General features: G+C 40.2%; 1 protein-coding gene across 10 annotated transcripts in view; it reads right to left on the bottom strand.

Moving 5' to 3' along the window:
• Nucleotides 1-691: 691 nt before the first annotated feature.
• Nucleotides 692-18,142, bottom strand: part of MIDEAS (mitotic deacetylase associated SANT domain protein) — a 65,809-nt gene continuing 48,358 nt past the window's right edge. For all 10 annotated transcript variants that reach the window (XM_052696472.1, XM_052696476.1, XM_052696469.1 and 7 more), the window contains 10 exons: nucleotides 17,352-17,697; nucleotides 16,812-16,878; nucleotides 13,122-13,264; nucleotides 12,183-12,286; nucleotides 11,255-11,330; nucleotides 9,958-10,046; nucleotides 8,673-8,822; nucleotides 8,288-8,461; nucleotides 7,797-7,996; nucleotides 692-6,804 (listed from right to left, as the gene is read on the bottom strand). In XM_052696472.1, coding sequence (XP_052552432.1) covers nucleotides 6,582-6,804; nucleotides 7,797-7,996; nucleotides 8,288-8,461; nucleotides 8,673-8,822; nucleotides 9,958-10,046; nucleotides 11,255-11,330; nucleotides 12,183-12,286; nucleotides 13,122-13,264; nucleotides 16,812-16,878; nucleotides 17,352-17,697 — 1,572 coding nt within the window. In that variant the 3' untranslated portion in view covers nucleotides 692-6,581. The remainder of the gene's footprint in view (nucleotides 6,805-7,796; nucleotides 7,997-8,287; nucleotides 8,462-8,672; nucleotides 8,823-9,957; nucleotides 10,047-11,254; nucleotides 11,331-12,182; nucleotides 12,287-13,121; nucleotides 13,265-16,811; nucleotides 16,879-17,351; nucleotides 17,698-18,142) is intronic.

The following is an 18,142-nucleotide window of genomic DNA, read 5'->3' as shown; positions in this document are numbered from 1 at the left end:
ATGCTATGTTACCATACCTATATTTAAAAAAAAAAAAATAAAATAGATCCAGGTAACAGACACATGCCTTTAAAAGAGTATTCACTAACATGTATATTTAAACATTAAGAATGAAAAATATCAATTACAACTGGTTTTGAGTTATAACCTACCATTGTTTCTACATGTAGCCAATTTAATTCCTGAACAGCAAGAAGCATTACCTCTTTTCCCAGCAGTTCCAGATGTATTTCGCCTGGATGTACTGCCCTGTGTCCCACCTACAACTATTCAGAAGTTCAGATGTAATACACACCCTTCAAGCACCAACTCACTTCATGCCACCTCAGCTCTGCAGCTGTTTACGTGACATCAGAAGCAGAATTCAGCTGTCTTCATTTACTGCTTGCTTGGGTTGGACACACCACCAGTGTTTCTGTAAAGCAAACAGAGCTATATATACACCAAATACTTTCTGGAGTCCTTCTTGTACCTAAGACCTAAAATACATCGCAGGCTGGTATCTTCAAGGAGAATACTGAGAATCAGTCCTGGTAATTGCTGTGGAAAACAGAGGGAAATACAGTCAGAGAGCGGAATTGCTTAAGATGGCTCATAAGAGGACTCAGAGCTGCCTCCTGTGTATGAACAAACCACCAGCCTGAGCCTGGCAGCCACCACTTCGTATCAAAAAAACCCTCACCTCTGAGACTATTTTTAAACCTCATTTAATAAAAGGGTTTCTTAGATATATAGAGGATATTAAGTAAATAAGTTACATAGTACATTACAATCACATCAGCAAGATTGCCTTTAGTGTATTAATATTTTATAAAAAAAAAGCACACAAAAAATAAATTCAGTCCAGTCTATCACAACTGTACAGCAACAGGTAAATATATTTATATATGTACATTTTTAACATGTAACAGTCTTTTAAAAGGTGCCAATAGGCAGCAAACACACAAAAGGAAGTGTCTGCTCACTTGCTAAAATAAAAGTAATATACTTTATTATAAAGCATTTATACAGTAATTACAAAGGCTGACTGCTCCTGTACAGTACACCAAAGCTTCGACTACAAATTTAAAAACAACGTAAAAAGAATGAACTCAACAAAAAAGTTTTTATCAAATCTGAACTACAAGGGGAAAAATACATATGGAGAAGCTGCAGGAAACAGATTTTTAAAATACACATTTCTATAAAAATATACGTTGTTTTTGATTCTCAAGAAGTTAAGTGTTTCTTGGGCTCAGCTGTTGATGGAATCTTGCTCTCTGGAAGAGAACTCCTCAGATGAAGCTCAGAGGCTGCCTTCACAACACTTGGCCTCACAGAGAACGAGGGCAAAAAAAGCAGCTGAACCCAAGTGAAGAATTTACACAGAAACTCACTCCTGTGAAAATCAAACAGTTTGTAGAAGCTGCTTCTTTGTCTCCTTAAAGCTTTATAAACTTTCAGACATACATTAGAAGATAAAACAGAGAATGCTTGCTGGGAAAATGGGGTTGAGAACGAGGTTTCTGGCAGAGGTAATCACTGGACTAAAAGTGCCTTTGTATGAAAGCAGATGAGACAAATACAGCTCTAGTCCTCCCCACTCACATTTTGTTTAGCGTAGGATACAAATACACAGGGACTTTCCAAGACCGCTCCTTGAGGGAGAACTAAGCGGTGCATAACAGCTAAGAGAGGGAGAGCTTGCTCTTTCTGGTTTGGGAAACACTTTTTTTGGATGATGACTTCAAGATAAGCTTGCTGCAAATATGAGAAACACCGTGAAGTGTCAGCTTTGTGAAATGGGAAGTTTTGTTAGCTAATCCAGACTCCATGAATTCCATCACTAGTATGGGAGTAACAGATGGGTTACCTTTAAGTTTCAGAATGTCTCTCTTTTCCCTGCCTTCAAAGCAGCTGCCATCCTGCCTGGCCTAGCTGTCTGTGCAGCTGTTCTGGGGCCTCCAGCTTACAGAAGTGAGTTCTCCAGGGCACTGCAGCCTATTCAGCTAAGCCGCTCCAATTTTAAGGAAAAACATCCAATACATTAAAATGCAGAGTTGCTCTTGCAGCCAGACAGCAGAACACCTGTAGCTATATCAGATATGCATCACGAGTGCATGCTTTACCTAGTAGTTATATATACACCATCTTATACAATGGAGATGCTATCCCATGCAGAGCACAAATCTGAAAGGCTGAATGAATCTATCTGTAAAGGGCAGACTACACAGGCAGAAAGGCAAAAAACATAGAACCAGAGCAAAATGTGACCATTAGCCCAATCTCTCACAGCATCTCTACAACACCCGGAGCTGGCATCGAGATCCAGCTGGGCGATGGCTTGGAAATACAGCAGCCGCTGTGAGTTGTAGCAGTCTCACCTTGCACTGTAAGGGACAAATGATCAGCACACAGCTACAGAGCTGCAGCCCTTATCTTCTATTTGTTCCCAGACAAAGGACAGCTAAGACAAAGAGACATGCTCCTTTTCCAACTCCACTTGGGAGTGCACAGCACTTTTTTCTAGATTAACAGCAAGAGTAGCGAGAATTGAGTTCTGTGAAAGTGCTTTCAAACAGAAAATAATCTGCACAGGACTTTCAAGTGGACAAGTTGTCAGAACATCAGAACAGACTGATTTTTTTTTTAAATCATAATTGGAATAACACAGCCTTAAATCAACACTTAAATTAACGCAGTGAAGAGACACTTAAGTAATTTTCCCCTACGCACAATACTGTAATTCATTCCAGATCAGACAAATTCACTTCAAACGCTTTGTCCACAGCAGATGGGGGATTTTTTTCCCAGTTATTTTCTGTATTTGTTTGCTTTTGGAAACAACTCTGCCACGCTTTGCTAGTTGGCATGATCCAATTCAGATGCCAGGTACTCTCCAAACTGCTTCTGTAAGCAGGTGGGCAGCAGGTTTAGTGCTGCTTGTTTTTAACTAAGACACTTAGAGAAACATTTTCGCTCATTATCATGACAGAAAAGGTTTTCTGGTGGCTACCAGCAATAGGGAAACACATTTGTTGCCACTTACTTGTAATACCTAACTGCTTTTGGTCAGCCCCACTAACCCATGTTTGTAGCAGCCATGCTATCCTCAGAAAAAGCCCTGTTCAGATTTTCTTCCACCAACAGGCCTCTCTGTAACATCTCGCTGTTCTCTGCTGCTGCAGCAGAGTGGGAGAGAAATCATCAGTACTGGATTTGGTGTGTAACAAATACATAGTTTCAGTGCAATTAAAGACAATTTCTTATTTTTTCTTAGCACCTCAATTGCTTACACTTCTTAAGAGGCAAAACAACTTATTGATTGCCTAAAGCAGACAGAATCAGTAGATCTGCCCTTTTAGAACACAGTAATAATGCTTGCCTTAAAACATTATCATGTCTAGAAAGATTACATTGGTACTTAAAGCAATAACATGATTTACTCTTTAAATCTTTGCATTGGATTTCACCTGTTAGTCATCTGCCACTGTAATTTGCTATGCAGTATCTAAAAGTACAGTCACCTTGAAAATTGCTGAGGGCCACTGCTAAGTGTTGGCTCATTGTTAAACCAGCGTACTTGAAGAAACTAAAGGTACTGGGAGAAATGGCAGTGTTACACAGAGTGCTATGGCAAAACAGAGGCACGTGTGAACTTCCTGTCCGTGCAGAGAACAGCTCACAACTACAAACTGTGCATCTGTTTTCTGGGAGGACATGAAATTCTTCTTCCAGTTCATCACCCCATTTTCTAGCTGGGACTACACTGCTGTTCCGCACTTTCCCTCATTTTTTCCTAAACAACTGCTCCTGATCACTGTCTGAAACAAGACATGAAGCGAGCCATTGCTTTGTCCTGATATGAACAATATGTTGTTGGTTGGTTTTTTTTGTTTTTGTTTTTTAAAGGATTAAAGAGTTGATTTTTATTTTACCATGGATAGTGAAAGCGTTTCCTAAAATAGTTTCATTAGCCTTATTTTAGTTATCAGGTTTAGGCAGACTTCTTCAACCTTAACAATCTTCATTTTTTGCCTTGTTTCTCAATGCATGCCATTTCCACCTCTATCTCTATTTCTTCATTCTGTCCTTCCAGGACTTCCCAGATTTTTTAAGTAACTGTACATCATAGTGCAGCTGAGATCAGTACTCCAGGAAATGCATTCATTACAACAACATCTACATTATTCTAAACCCCTTACACATATATAATTTTTTTTTTTTCCAGAAGCCCTGCATATTTCTGAGCTGATGCTCTGCCCTGCAGGTCTCAGGATCTGGAAACTACTGGCAACTTCCCAGAAACATACTTCAGAATTTTAACTGCATCATCACTTCACACTGGAATTAATCCCAGCAGTAGAAGTGAACCGTGAGTTCCAGTTGCTTCACTGGCTGTCCTGGCACAGCCAGTGCTAAAGCTTCAGTTCTCACTGAGGGCCCCAGGATAGCGGCAGACAAGCTTTTTCTCCAATTTACAAAAGGAAAAAGATAATAACACTGAAAATCTTAATAGGAAGACCAATACACTTAAGCTTCTCTTTAACGATAAGTAGCTTTCAGTTCTTTGCAGTTTATGAACGGATTGTAATAGTTTGTGACATGCCATCTGCTTCCATAGTCTTGTCAGCAAGACTCAGGGACATGCAGTAGTCATTCCAATATACTGACAGGATCATCTGGTTTTATTAGGAATGGAAATACAGCACTGGTAGGAAATCAAATGCAGATGGGCAGAATTGTCAACACTGGAAAAAAAAAGTGCAGTCCTTATGATAATGCTACTAGTTTTAAGAGTAGTAACTGTTTCTGTTAAGTCTATAAAAAGGCATATGTATGACAAGAAAATATGGTACAATACATAGCCTCCCAGACTTGGACAGCATGACCATGGTTGCATAAAACTACCTGGAGCAGGAAAAGAGGACCAGATGGCATGCTGAGTCAGATCCGTTTTCCATTGGCAACTTGACAAGTAGATACACTACCTGAAATTCATCTAGCAGCCCGAAGAGCCAAATAATAAAAAAAAATCATAAAAAAAAAATAAATCAGCACACTTCATGTGCAGTAACCCACTCAGATCTCCGCTTGGCCATGCACCACAGGAGCAGCATGCATGGGATGCAACGCACTATTGGCACCCAGAAATTGCTGCCTCCACACACTGCACTGAAGGAGCCAGAACAGGGAGCTGAGACAGATCAACTGTGAGAGCAAGGAAGTGATCTGATGCTCTACATCTTTATGAAGTAATGATGAAGTGGGCTATAAAGATGCACAGACCAATCTCGTGCAGTTTATGTCACCAGGACTCCTTTTGCATCTTCTTAACTTTCATTTACCAGCAGGCTTTTGGTGGCTAGACATTTTTTTTTTTTTTTTTTGCCATTAGCACATGTCAGTTGTGAAGGAAAAGTCAGCATTTCAGTCAGCCGAAGGGGCGACAGTGGATAACACAGCAGGTATGGCTGCCCAGCCACTTGCGTGGAAGTGAAAAACCTCCTGCATATGCAGTCACATACTGTCTGACAGGAAGTATTCGGAAAACAAGGGCCCCACAAATATAAGCTCTCAATGGCAACAGTTTCAGAAGATAAACGAAGGCTGCCACAGGAAATAAATGGATGTGCTGAGAGGTAAGAGCCATTCACAGGGAGATTTAAGGAGCTTGATAGAGATGAGAGTTCATTCCTCCCATCTCTGGGATGCACACAATCTAACACGCAGACAAGGTCCATATTCACTTTCACAAAACAAACTTGCTCCCCTTTAACCAAAGTCAAACCCAACAGTTTTCATTTCAAATTGCACTTGTGAAACCCAGACTACCTTCCAAGAAGTTAATCAAAGGCTAACTATTTTGTTTTCCACTAGGAGACAAACCCACAAGGCCTGTGACAACTTAAATCCCTCAGGATACCTTACACCCATTGCTGAGTTCTTAATAGCATGAAAGAAAACCACCTCAGGGTTCGTTGAAAAATAAAACCTCCTCTCAGAATGAGGAAGCATATCTTGCTCATCCCACTTTGCATTTTTGTGAAACAGAGGCCAAAACCACACACCGTCTTTCCACAAAACTTGCTGGCAGCCAGAATAAATGCTTAGAAAGGCAGGAAAGTGTAACAGGAAGAACAACTTGCTAAGAAAGAAAGCATCTAGAAATCACCAGTATCACAGTAACTGGATACAGTCACCACAGAGCAGAGCACCATTTTCTAACTCTGGTCTGGAAACCATTATATCCAAGAATCTTGTTATCGTAATTTCTGACAAGAACAAGAAGAGAGGTCATAGTGACCCAAGAGAACTTACTTCCACTGCAGGTGACGTTGCTTAATTGTGTACCTCAGATATGATTATAAATAGAATAGATTTTTTTTTTTTTTAAATCCAAGCTGAAAATAATCTTCTTGTCTGCCACTCTGGTTTGGTCAGTACTGGCAAGGTGAAGTGGAACGTGTGGCACAAGGAGGCTGCAGCACTGAAACTGAGACCTGATGGTTCAGGTCAGAAAAGCGCAAGCAAAAAAATCGTGAAACCACTGAGAGGGTGATAGGTCCAGCCTTGCTACTCCCTCCATTTCTAGCTCACTGCTATATTTCTCCATCTTCATCCGAGCTCCCACTGCTGCTTCCACTGCTGCTTTCCCCACTCTCACTGCTCTCTTCCTGCTGGGCCTGGCTGTGGGCTGCTGCTGCTGCCGCCTCTGCTGCTGCTGCCGCCTCTCTCTCTTGCTGCTTCAGTGCAGCTGCCTTCTTCTCCTGCTCTGCATGGCTCTTCATGTGAGCACTGCGGCTCTTCACCTTGTAGAACACCCTGAGGAAATATAGGTGCATTAGCATAGGTCTCACTTACAGCTTTCTCCTCCATTAATTCACTGAAAGAGCTTTCCATAGCTATACCCTCAAGTTTGTGAGCTTCAGCGTGTTGGTACTGCAAGAAAACATGTACAGCAAACACCACTTCTGCCTCAGCATGTGCCAGTGCACTGGTTGAAGTATTAGCAGAAGATCCTGAGCATCCCTGAGATACTTGCTTTGTTTCTTAATATATTTTCTAAATTCAGAGGCAACACTGGCATCTGAAACGCACGTGTGGCTGCTTAACACAACAGGGCCCCACTTTTTAGCCATTCCCCCTACACCACAAAAAAAAAACAAAAAACAATAAACATGGAAGTCAACGGTCAGTTGCCATTCCAGACACTTATGCACACAACTGGAAACATTTGAGCTTTTTCCTCCCGATTCTGCGCTACCATGATCTATCCCTCTATTGCTCACCATTAACTATTTTGAATTGACACCTAGTGTCACAAGACAGGTTTACGAACCCTTGCCTGCTCCTCCTCTGCCAGCAGCCAGGGTCAAGTCTTACCCATCTGCCTTCTAACAGCTCTAACCTTTCCAGTACAATGTGCTCTCTGAGGACACAGCGACAGTATACCTTTTCAGGATCAGCTAAGTCCCAGACATAGCAACAATTTGTTAACAGCCCTTGTGATACAACTAGATGGAGATCTCATTTTCTTGCTATCCAAATACTACACACCACTGCAATGCAGGCAGTGTCTCATGCTATTTGAAGAATGGCCAGAAGGTAATTAGCCAAGTAGAAGTATCTTAACGTCTTTCATACCAGAGGTATATTGATATCTCAAAGCCATAAATTGTTAAAAACAAACAAAAAAAACACCGTAAAAACCCCTTATTTGCAAGATTAAGTAGGGTTCATTAAAATTATTGCCAGTCTCTCCAGCCTGCCCTACTGTAATTCCATGACTACTGTTGGAAGCTAAGTTCTCTTACCTGCCACACTTTTTACATGGAAATGTGTTTTCCGTGTTCTGGATTTTACTGGTAACATCTGATTTTATCTTGTGTTTTCGCCGCCTTCTCTGCACAGGAGCAGGAATAAGCTTTCGAGGCTTCATGGTCGTCTCCCTTGGCCTTCTTCCAATTCTGCCTGTAACAGTTGCCTCTCGACTCCTTATATTGGCATCATTGGCCTTTGGAGAGAGGGAAATGTAAGGCAAACAAACCAAAACCCACTTCTCACTGTGGTCCTATGTATACATCAACTACAAATAATTAACTTGGGTTTCCCTGCCTTACTCATCTCAGTTCTTCCAGAATGGCACACAATCTTGTTACCAGCAACACTCTAAGCTACCTCAGCCCAGCCCTTGTTCTGGAAGAAGGCAGAGACTTAAATCTTGAACTGTTGACCTTGTATTTCCTAAACCACTTGCAGAGTGAAGGTAGTATAAAAAGCACAACATGCACAATGTAGCACTTACTATTAAATCATCTTGTAGTGTCTGTTCATCTTTGAGAAGGAGCGTGCTCTTCTTTCTGTTATCAAACCCTTCCTCTGCCTCCTCTTCCTCCTCTTCTTCATCTTCCAAGTGCCCCTGTTCTTCACTGAAAAAGTCCCTTCTGAGAGGAAGAACACGTGCAAACCTGTGGGAACTCTTTACCAGAAGATAAAGGAACTGTTAACCTTGGTGTCTGCAAGTAAATGTCATTATGTGACACAGGACATATAAGCTTATAAGCTTGTAAGTCTGAACTCTGCACTGGCCAGCCTTTTTTTGGTCCTGATTCTACTACCAAACAAGACAGCACACAAAATCAAACTTAGCGCCATAGCCCAAGAGAGAGGAGAGAAATTTAAGAAATTACCTTGATGTCAACTTCAGCTTCATCTCGCGCAGACTTTTCATGAGCAACATCTATGTCCCCAAAAATTAAGGTCCCATTCCGACCAATTTTCACTTGTTTCTTATACGTGTAGTAGAATTCCACACACTGAGCCACTGTCTTGGTTTTTATCTGGTGTTTGGAAAACATAAAAGTACAATAGATTACATGATTTTAAGAAGGCTTATAAACAATCACTAAGGGTGCAATAAATACACTTTGTGTCTTAATCCCACTACAACTGCTCTTAAACCCTTGTTTCCCATGTTCTCTTCTTCTGTCTGCCCACCCCATCCTACAGCTCATTCCTTACCACCAATGCTATTCATTTTGAGGAACGCAAGACCAGCTTCCCAAGAAAAGCTGGCCAATGTAAAGGTGACGGAACCTGGCACTTTGTTTATTGCACTTCTTAGCCTCTGAAACATTCCAATTGAGCTGTCAGGCTTGAGAGTAGCCTTTCAGTTTTATGGGAGTTTTATTTTACAGCAGCACTTCGGAGAAGACCAGAGCAGAATACCGTTCCAAAAATGGAAAGGAAGGTTTGCAGCACTTTCCCATTTTGGCCACATGCATTTCATACACATGTAGCAATAGACAATTATCAGTACAGATCTATGACCATCTACGTATTCTCTATCAGGGACTATTTTGAAAGTTTGGAAGTATATTCTTAATTTCTGGGCTTTTACAACTTAAATGCATTTTGGATGTTTTATTCAGAGAAAACAAATGCAGCTCCCAATTCTATGCTCTCAGTCCTTCAAGTGCTTTCCTCCCACTGAGGTGTCACACCTCATGGAAAACACATACAAACGATCATTAACAGCAAACAGCACAAAAGGATGCATCATTCACGTATCCTTCTTTGGTCCTTTTCATCAGCAACAAGGATGTGTTTCTATTTAGTTTTATAAGCAAGCCCTTTAAGCTGTACTGGAACATTACCAGCACTCTATAAATATGCCCCATGGAAGCGATATCTGCACTGTGTGGACTAATGGAAGCAATGCAGAAAGTACAAGGGTTGAGTAAACAACAACAGCAAAAAAAAAAATAAAAAAAGCCAACCCAATCCAACCACTGTTGTTCTAGCCATCTCTGGTGAGATTGTGCTGTGCTGGATTATAACATTTCTACAAAATCTTCTGAGTGCTTAATATTGAGGTTTCAGAAAAAAAAAATCAGGATTTAATCTCGTGTATTAAATGCTCAAACATTAGAAGATATCATTGCCATTAAAAAACAGCAACATTAAAACACTCACCAGCTTTTGGACTAAGAAAAAATCCTTCTTGTAGATTGCAATGCCTTTGTTGAAAAGCTTCTTTTCAGCAACTTTCCAACTGTCTGATCCTGTAGATAAAAAAGTTGCTACTAAGTCCTTGCAATTTCAAATGTTAACTCTATGTACTTTTTCTTAAAATTCCCCTTAAATAAAAGGAATGCACACATAGAAGGGTACAGTCTCACTTTGCACCTAATCCTACTTAACTACAGGCTGGTGTTAACCCATCCCTTACTGTTTCGCTTTGGCCCTTCTCTCATTACTTCATTCTAGATCTAGTACTCATCCCTCCAGGCTAACCTAGTTCAGCTCGCTAAAAGCTAATTAGAAGAACTACAACATTTTCCAACAAAACAGCAAGCTTAACAGACACACTCTGTGGTGCCCAGTCATTACATTTGATAAAAGAAAAATGGTAGGGGGAGGAGAACAGGCACTTCTCTTTCAGCAGAAATCCACAATAGCAGATGAGATGTAGCAGCAAACTGTACTCTGACAATTTATAACATCCTAAATACGTCAGTATTCTATCATACCTGCCTCCAATAACAAACATTCCAGAATCTCCTCCTCCCTTATAGATATGCCAAAGCAACAGCATTACAGTAGCAATGTGTAATAATGAATAAATGCAATTTCTTTACTTTATGGCAGCAGGTCTAAAATGTCTCTCTCCCACTTTGCATCAGGACTCTCAAGCAGCTAGGGGCACCCTAGATCACTGAACTTCACTAGTGTCACACAGCCTGACAATTCCTAATTAGGTATGATACTAAAAAGACAGTTTATGGCATGTACATTTCACAGAAACAATGACAGGTATCAACAGTTGGCTGAGCTCTTCACCTCCTAGCTTTCTTCAGCAAGCTTCAGACCTCTTCCCTCATACCCCCTTCTTAACCCCACCGTATGGAAATCCATGCTAAAGAGGCTGTGACCCCAAGGTTGCCACAGTCTTTCCTTTATGAACTAATCATTCTTCTGCAATCACCGTGGTTAAGTGTAAGGAATCAGATTCCTTTTTCCCCTAGTAAAGGAAACCGAATACACACATATGCAAATTCACAGATGCACATATTCTGAGAGATGAAGTGTTTCTTACATTGTGTCATGATTTGCACATGCGAAATTCCTGGCAAGCCATCATCTGACTTACTAGGGAGAAGCGTTGCTTTTAATTCTTATCATAATGTTACAGAGTGCCCCAGAAGAATAGAAAACTATGGAAGAAATCCCTTAAGACATATAGGCAGCACAGTTATTCTGGTTAGCAAACCTGTGTAGTGATAATCTGCCAGTGGATGGGTAGGTGATCGTACTGGCCCTTTCAATAGCAGCTTGGTCAGAGCTCCCTAAAATAAACAACACAAAATTTTTAAATAAATAAATAAATCAGGTAATTGTCAATCCACTCCTTCCTGGTAAACTAATTGAAAAGAAGTTCTTCTCTTTTTCCTACATCACAGTTAATACCTGTGACATGAATTGGGACAATTTTAAAATCACATTCTTGACTGTTGCAACACTCAGAAAGATCAATGCAATGGAATGGTGATATAAAAGATGTAATGACAAAGGGACTAGCATGATAGAAAGGCGTTACGAAAAGAAGTGTTCACCCATCTCTGAGGATCTATGCTTACAATAGAAACTCCATAATGGAGGGATCTCCAACCAGAGATCCTTTCCTGCTGGCACTCAGCCCTTAAATGAGGTCTCAGAGAGGTGCAGCCAGGCTCCACCCCTTCTGGTCACACAGCTGCTAATTGCCTTCACCTGTGCTCCCAGGGCTGACGGTCCTTTCCCCAGGTGCTCAATCAGTGGTTCAGGCCATGACTCAACAGTTACCGTAGAACTGTCCACTAAATTCTGGATACCAATGACAAGTGGTAAGCCTCTTCACTTACATTTAAGACAATGTTTAAAATTTGTTAGGCAGTCTCATCTTACTCAGTCCACTAGATTGACACTCTGTTAAAAAGTCAAAAGTTTGAAGCTTGAAATACGAACAATAGGGAATGAAGATGGTAGTGTACATCAGGAAGAACATTTTAGGGACAGCAGCATCTCCAAGAGATGCTAAGCAATGTGAACTAGAAGCAAAGGACAGAGTCTTCAAGAGGTTTCCATTTGTCAAATAACAGCTCACCTGGCCTTTGTTAAAATCTTTCACCACATCAAGGCAAAAAGGTGGAAAGACTCACCAGAATGCTTCCCTTTTCTTCATGTAAGAAATGCAGTGCCAGCTCCTGGTTGGTTCCACCTCCAGGAAAAATGCTTGAGCAGGCAGCAGCTAGCAGGCTTTCCACTATTCACAAAGAGATAGCAAACAAATTCAGATAAGAAGATTAAAATTGAGTTTCCTAGAGAATTCACATGACTAATTAGATTTTTTGAAGCAAGATTAGACATAACAGAAGATAAAACCAAAATGATGAATGACCTTGCAAATTTATTTGGGTCAGATTTGGACAAAGGAATTAATTAGACTGCAAAGTCACAGAGCAGAGTGCCATAAGCAGCACTAATTACACATGGAGTTTTGTTTTACCAACTCTTATGTCCTGTAATGTCTTCCAATCTCCCTTCACCTCAGATTTTTTTTAATCCCCCCTCTATTCTATCATCTATACCAAGTTTTCATTTCGTAACACCGTTTTTTCTTTTTAAGAAAAAATTCTTCTTCTAAAGACCACCCACACTCCCTCTTCAGTATCTATACATGCCACAGCCTGTGTGCACCAAAAGCAGACAGTTACTCAGCCTGCTAACTAGCGGACACAGCTCCTGATTCCTCCTGTTTGATGTCTACAACTTGATTTTCCCAAATACTATTATGTCTAGAGCATCTGTTTAAAAGTTGACTACGCTTGACAAGGAAGTTTCATTGAACGCAAGTCTCTCTTTGACAGGTAATAATGGTCTCACTTTATCTCAATAGAGAAATAAAATGCCTATCAACCTCCCAGCCCCCACACACAATCCAGAAAAATAAGTTTTACTCCTAAGGTTGCTTTCAAGACCACTTATGTATGCCATGATAACTGGCAGATCTATTTGAAGTTATGCCTATGGTAGACATGTGGTTAACTCTACCTCAGCTATGGCACTCAGCCCTATGTACCAGCCTTCCACATTCTTACCATTCTGTTGGGTGACTCTGTTGGTTTCCAGGTCGTCCCATGGCTGCCACACCAGCTCTGCTTTATGTTCATCAGCTGCTGCTAGAGATCTGTCTTGGAGTGAAGGGATTTCTGCTTGAAAGCGAGTTCCTACATTTATACGCCTGCAGAAAAGATAAGTCACAGTCAGGTAATTTCTACAATACCCAAACAGTCTCATCTCTTGTAAAAATGCCAATTATGGAGAAACCAAAATGCAGCAGGCTCTGTCATATAGCAAGAACAGCTTTCAGGTATTGTGCATTACAACTGAGAAGATAAGAGGTTTTATATTCACTGTCAGTTTCCATTGTCTTATTGATCAACAGTAGCTGGAACTGCACTTACAGTAGGATCTCCTAATAACTGCTCACAAACTTCCTTGGCAGTAGGTGATGGTGTGATAACATTCAGGTATAACTAATGTAACAGAGGAGCTTTATGCAGAACATCATATACTGCCTGTCATTTTCCCCAAAACACAATCTCTAGCTCCAGTCAAAAGTAAAGTGCTAGGGATGTTGTCAAGCGGCATGGCATGGGCTGGGGATAACAAAGGCAGCTGAAAACATCCCACCTGTAATGCCCACAGTTTTAAGTATTTCAGGGTGTCTAGAAAACAGATTCAACAGAATAGATACTGCTTCTGAAAAGTAATTCAATTTCATATATACTGAGGGTGGATGCTGCATGGAGAATAAAGAACCCTAGGAAGAACTCAGTTTGGTTTTGAGTGTTTTACAGGTATAGAAACCTATTAAAACTATAGTTTTCCACTTATTCACCTTTCTTGAATATCTACTTTCACCTTTTTTGATTATTTTGTTGAAAAACGTGATATTGACTGATTATGTTGTTGGTCAGATGCAGCACGAGAGCAAAACAAAAAACAAGAGATTTCATGCAAGATTGAGAAAACCTCGCTAAAGGGAAAAAAAAGCAAAACAAAAAACATTGATACATTCTCATTTCAGCACACTAATGGACTGCAAAATGATATCCGTATGGAATATTCTGCTCACTGTAATTAGTCTCACTTATTAGTATGGCATGCAGTTTTACAGTGGAAGAAAAGGTATGGTTACTGACCCACCCTAGAAGGGATAACTACAAGCAACTGACTTTGCTGTCAAGTGGAAACACAAGAAGTCTGTTAACACTCAGGGAAATTTGGTAGATTTTGTGTCCCCAGGCACAAATGAGGCTCTTCTGGCCTCATTTGTGAGATGGAAAGTAGTGGCTGAAGAACCAGAAGAAAAGAACGGGAGCTAGGAGGGATATCTCAGAAATTACCTTTTATCCTAAAACCAAATGCAGATTTATGGTGTCCCTATGCAGTAAGAGCCTGCAAGTATTGCACCTGCAAAGAAAATCAGATTTCTACCACAAAAGCTGATCAGTTACTTACATAATCTGAACTAACCTGGCCTGCTCCAAGCAGGGGCTTGGACCAAGTGACCTCCCAAGATCCACTGCAGCTAAGTTATTCCGTGACTCCTTTAACATGAAAGCCTAGATTTCAGTATAGCAAAAGCTACTGCCCGTAATCAATGCTGCTGGGACATCCTGTGGTACAATTATACGTGGTATCATTCAGAACTGAGGCTACCTGAGGAGTGACTACAAGGAAGACTTGAAAGGAACTGAACTTCAAGACTCTTAAGACATGCAGATCTGTGACACCAGCTGCCTATTAATCTATTTCCCAAGTAGAAGAATTAAGCTTCATTAGTACATTTCCTATTCCAAATCTCTGCAATCAAATAACCTTTTAAGAAGCATTAGCAGAAGGTCTGACAAAGCAAGCAATTAAGAACACAATATGTGGCAATCATAAGTTACAATCAGCTTTTAACAGAATCAAGAATACAAACCAAGGGATCAAATTGTACTTTTTTTTCTTAAAAACAAAAAATAATTTTAAAAATGTTTCCTGCCATCCTTTCTATAAAGAAAGAAGATATGTCTACACAACAGACCACAACACTACTGCATAAATTAGCACTGAAGTAGTAAATGAATTACTTGGACAACACAAAGTGACACTACCTTGTGATTTTAAAATGTAAAGTTCTCTAATCTGCCTAAACATCTATTCACTGTCTTAAGATAACAACACAGCTCTTTGCACACTAATGCAAGTTCATTTTCTTTTGTCAAAAGGAAGTTAAAAGTCACCACGATTTGAATTTTATAGTAACAAATTTGAAACATTTCATCCACAACTTAATCCACAGCCAATAGTATGTCATTAACTTCAGCAATTTAAACCATTGGAGGCAACAGCAAAACTTGGTAACATCATGCAATGGTGATCAAGATCTACTGAGAAAACAAAAACATCTGTTCTGAAGAGGTTCACTTCAACCAACAACAAAACAATGGAGTTAAGCTATTGTCAAAACTGATTAAAAACAAACCAAAATGAAAGGTGTGCTTGTTTATGAATTTGAACTGCTGTTGGTGAGATCCAAGATACAGGAGCAAAGAAATAGTGATTATCTGCTTGAGTTGTTCTGGAGCCAGACCCTGGGCCCAGAGGGAATTTGTGAAGGTGACAAGAATAACCTGAGTTTATTTGCAATTGCAATAGGTTCCAATCAGCTCAGGACAGCCAGCTGCCAAAAATGTACAAAACCTGAACTTCCAACAGGCAGGAGAGAGAAAGGGAAACAAGTCCTATAAGTTGACAGCAAATGCTACAGCTAATCTTTAAAACGTGGATAATTTTTGAAGTAGAAAACAACATTTATTTGGAGATGGTCTAAATTAAATTTCAAACATTAGCAAGATACACTACAGTTAGAGCAGAGATTCCTGACTACAAGGAGTCGGGTATGTAGAGCCCCATGAATGTTACTTCACATGGCTATCACCATGCCATACATCTTTATGCTTAGATTTTGCAAGAGTTTAAACAAAATTGGAACTACCTTGCTGCAGTTCTACAGGAATTTATTCTCACTGACAACATTCCTGAAATTTACAAGAGCTGTACAGAGACACTTGCAGCTTTGCTTTTCCTGACAGGTTTAACAGGACTGGCACCAACCCAAAATCATAATTCCAGTTTTTCTGTTTCCAAACTGTGTTCCCTAGTGCCACTGGGTTTTAATATCTGAGCTTTCCCAGCATACAAACAGCTAAAAAGATTAATTAAGCTTATTAGTTCTGGCCACACTGCATGCAAATGGCTACCATGCTTTCAGACTGAGCTGGTCTAAAAGGGAACAAAACCATGTTCACATTTGTGCTGAAGCTAGTACCTGCCACAGGGATCTGAAATCTGCGGAGCCCATCTGAAAGCTACCTACATTTGTCCTTATTCTTCTTTATTCTTTCACTAAAAGAGTGTTATTTCCCCACTCTCAAACAATTATAGATCTTCCATATAAGTGTATATAACAAAACAAGAGAGACTCACCTAACTCACTCTGCTGACCAGTACTAAAAAGTAGGTAAAATCACCAGAATTAAAAAGTGCATTTGCCCAAATGTTATTTATTGCACAGAGGTACTTTTTTAAAAGACCAATTATATTTTGAGCCATTAATAGGAATAGCTTTAATGTTTCTAAGAGGATATATCAACTATAGATGGAGCAGGTCAAAGGTTTAGGAGTGGGAAGAGAAGCAGGTTTACTACCAGGCTAAGACTCTGCTGGGTACTTACGGTTCAATGCTGACTGGGGTGGCTTCTCCCACCACAGAAAGAACGGGAGGGGTAACCTCTGAACTGTCTGCAAGGCAAAGAAAGAATTGCTCAGACTCATCACCTTCTCACGAGATATTTTCTTCACACAGATGATTGTTCTGTCAGAGCTATCCATATTTCAAAACAGGTACCCATATGCTAAAGAAGTTTAAGATCCAAGTGTAAGTCCCAGCAGAATTCAGCTTTTACAACTTACTAATAACTACTTACTGCCTACTCAGCCCCAGATAATAACAGGCTATTATAGAAAATGAACTGATTTTTCCATTCCTGAGAATGTCAGTAGGGGGTGTTGGAGATTACTTGTGAACGCATCTTAACATTTATGGACTGATGGAAGGGGCACTGCAATCCCTTCATCCTAGCTACCCAGACTTTATCACCAAGAAATCTCATTTTCACGTACTCCAGAAGTCATGATTATCCTCCTATTGCTCCACAGTTGCTAAGCACAAATTAGCCAAGAAAGAAAGAAGGGAAAGAAAAAGTGGAACTTACTTGATCTAAGCAGAGTTCTGTGAGCACTTTTAGGAGTCATTGGAGGTGGAACGGGATGACCACTTGAAGAGAGGATAGCATTAAAATATAGCCCAGATCCTTCTCTCACTGGACTAAGAATTGGTGGAGGAGTGTAAGGAGGTAGTTCAAAGTTCCTATCAGAAGGATGGTCTGCCAGACGGACAGGTGACCGTAAGTGGCTCTGATACGGTGTAATATTAGAATAAACAGGAGGTGCAATAAAGGTGCCAGCTTTTGGTGGTATGAAGAGTGGCTCAGGTCTTGGGCGCTGCTTTGGTTTCCGGGCAAAGCCCTCTGCTTCATCCTTTGGAACAGCATGTTCATGCTATTAGAAAAAGGTTATATATTTAATTTCATTATAAGGCCTTAAATCACATGAAAAATTTCAGCAATATGACAATGTTCTTCCACGGTAGTTCAAAATCTGATAGGGCACCTCTGGAGGGTGTGGGTCTCAACAATTAGCAAAGGGAAAAAACACAAGATGATAGGGAGCTACGTGGAATCTATTAGGTAGCAACACTATATCCAAACATTTATGAAGCTATATTTTACTACAATCACAAATATGTTTGATTCAACCTTTGGAAAGATGATAACGATCTGATGGTAGCTAGTAAAGAGCGCATATAAGCACAGCAGAACTCTGACACACATACAAAGTGATGTTAGAAGAGATAAGAGAATAGCAGAAAATATCACTGTGTTGTCTTAAATAGTTGTGCATTTAAATGCACAGAAACCTCCTTCGATGCCTGCCATTTATGTTT

This window comes from Tympanuchus pallidicinctus, unplaced genomic scaffold (genome assembly GCF_026119805.1).
Source record: "Tympanuchus pallidicinctus isolate F22 unplaced genomic scaffold, pur_lepc_1.0 scaffold3, whole genome shotgun sequence".
Lineage (NCBI taxonomy): Eukaryota > Metazoa > Chordata > Aves > Galliformes > Phasianidae > Tympanuchus > Tympanuchus pallidicinctus.
The sequence above is the reverse complement of the archived record's forward strand: the minus strand, read 5'-3'. Positions and strand labels throughout refer to the sequence as shown.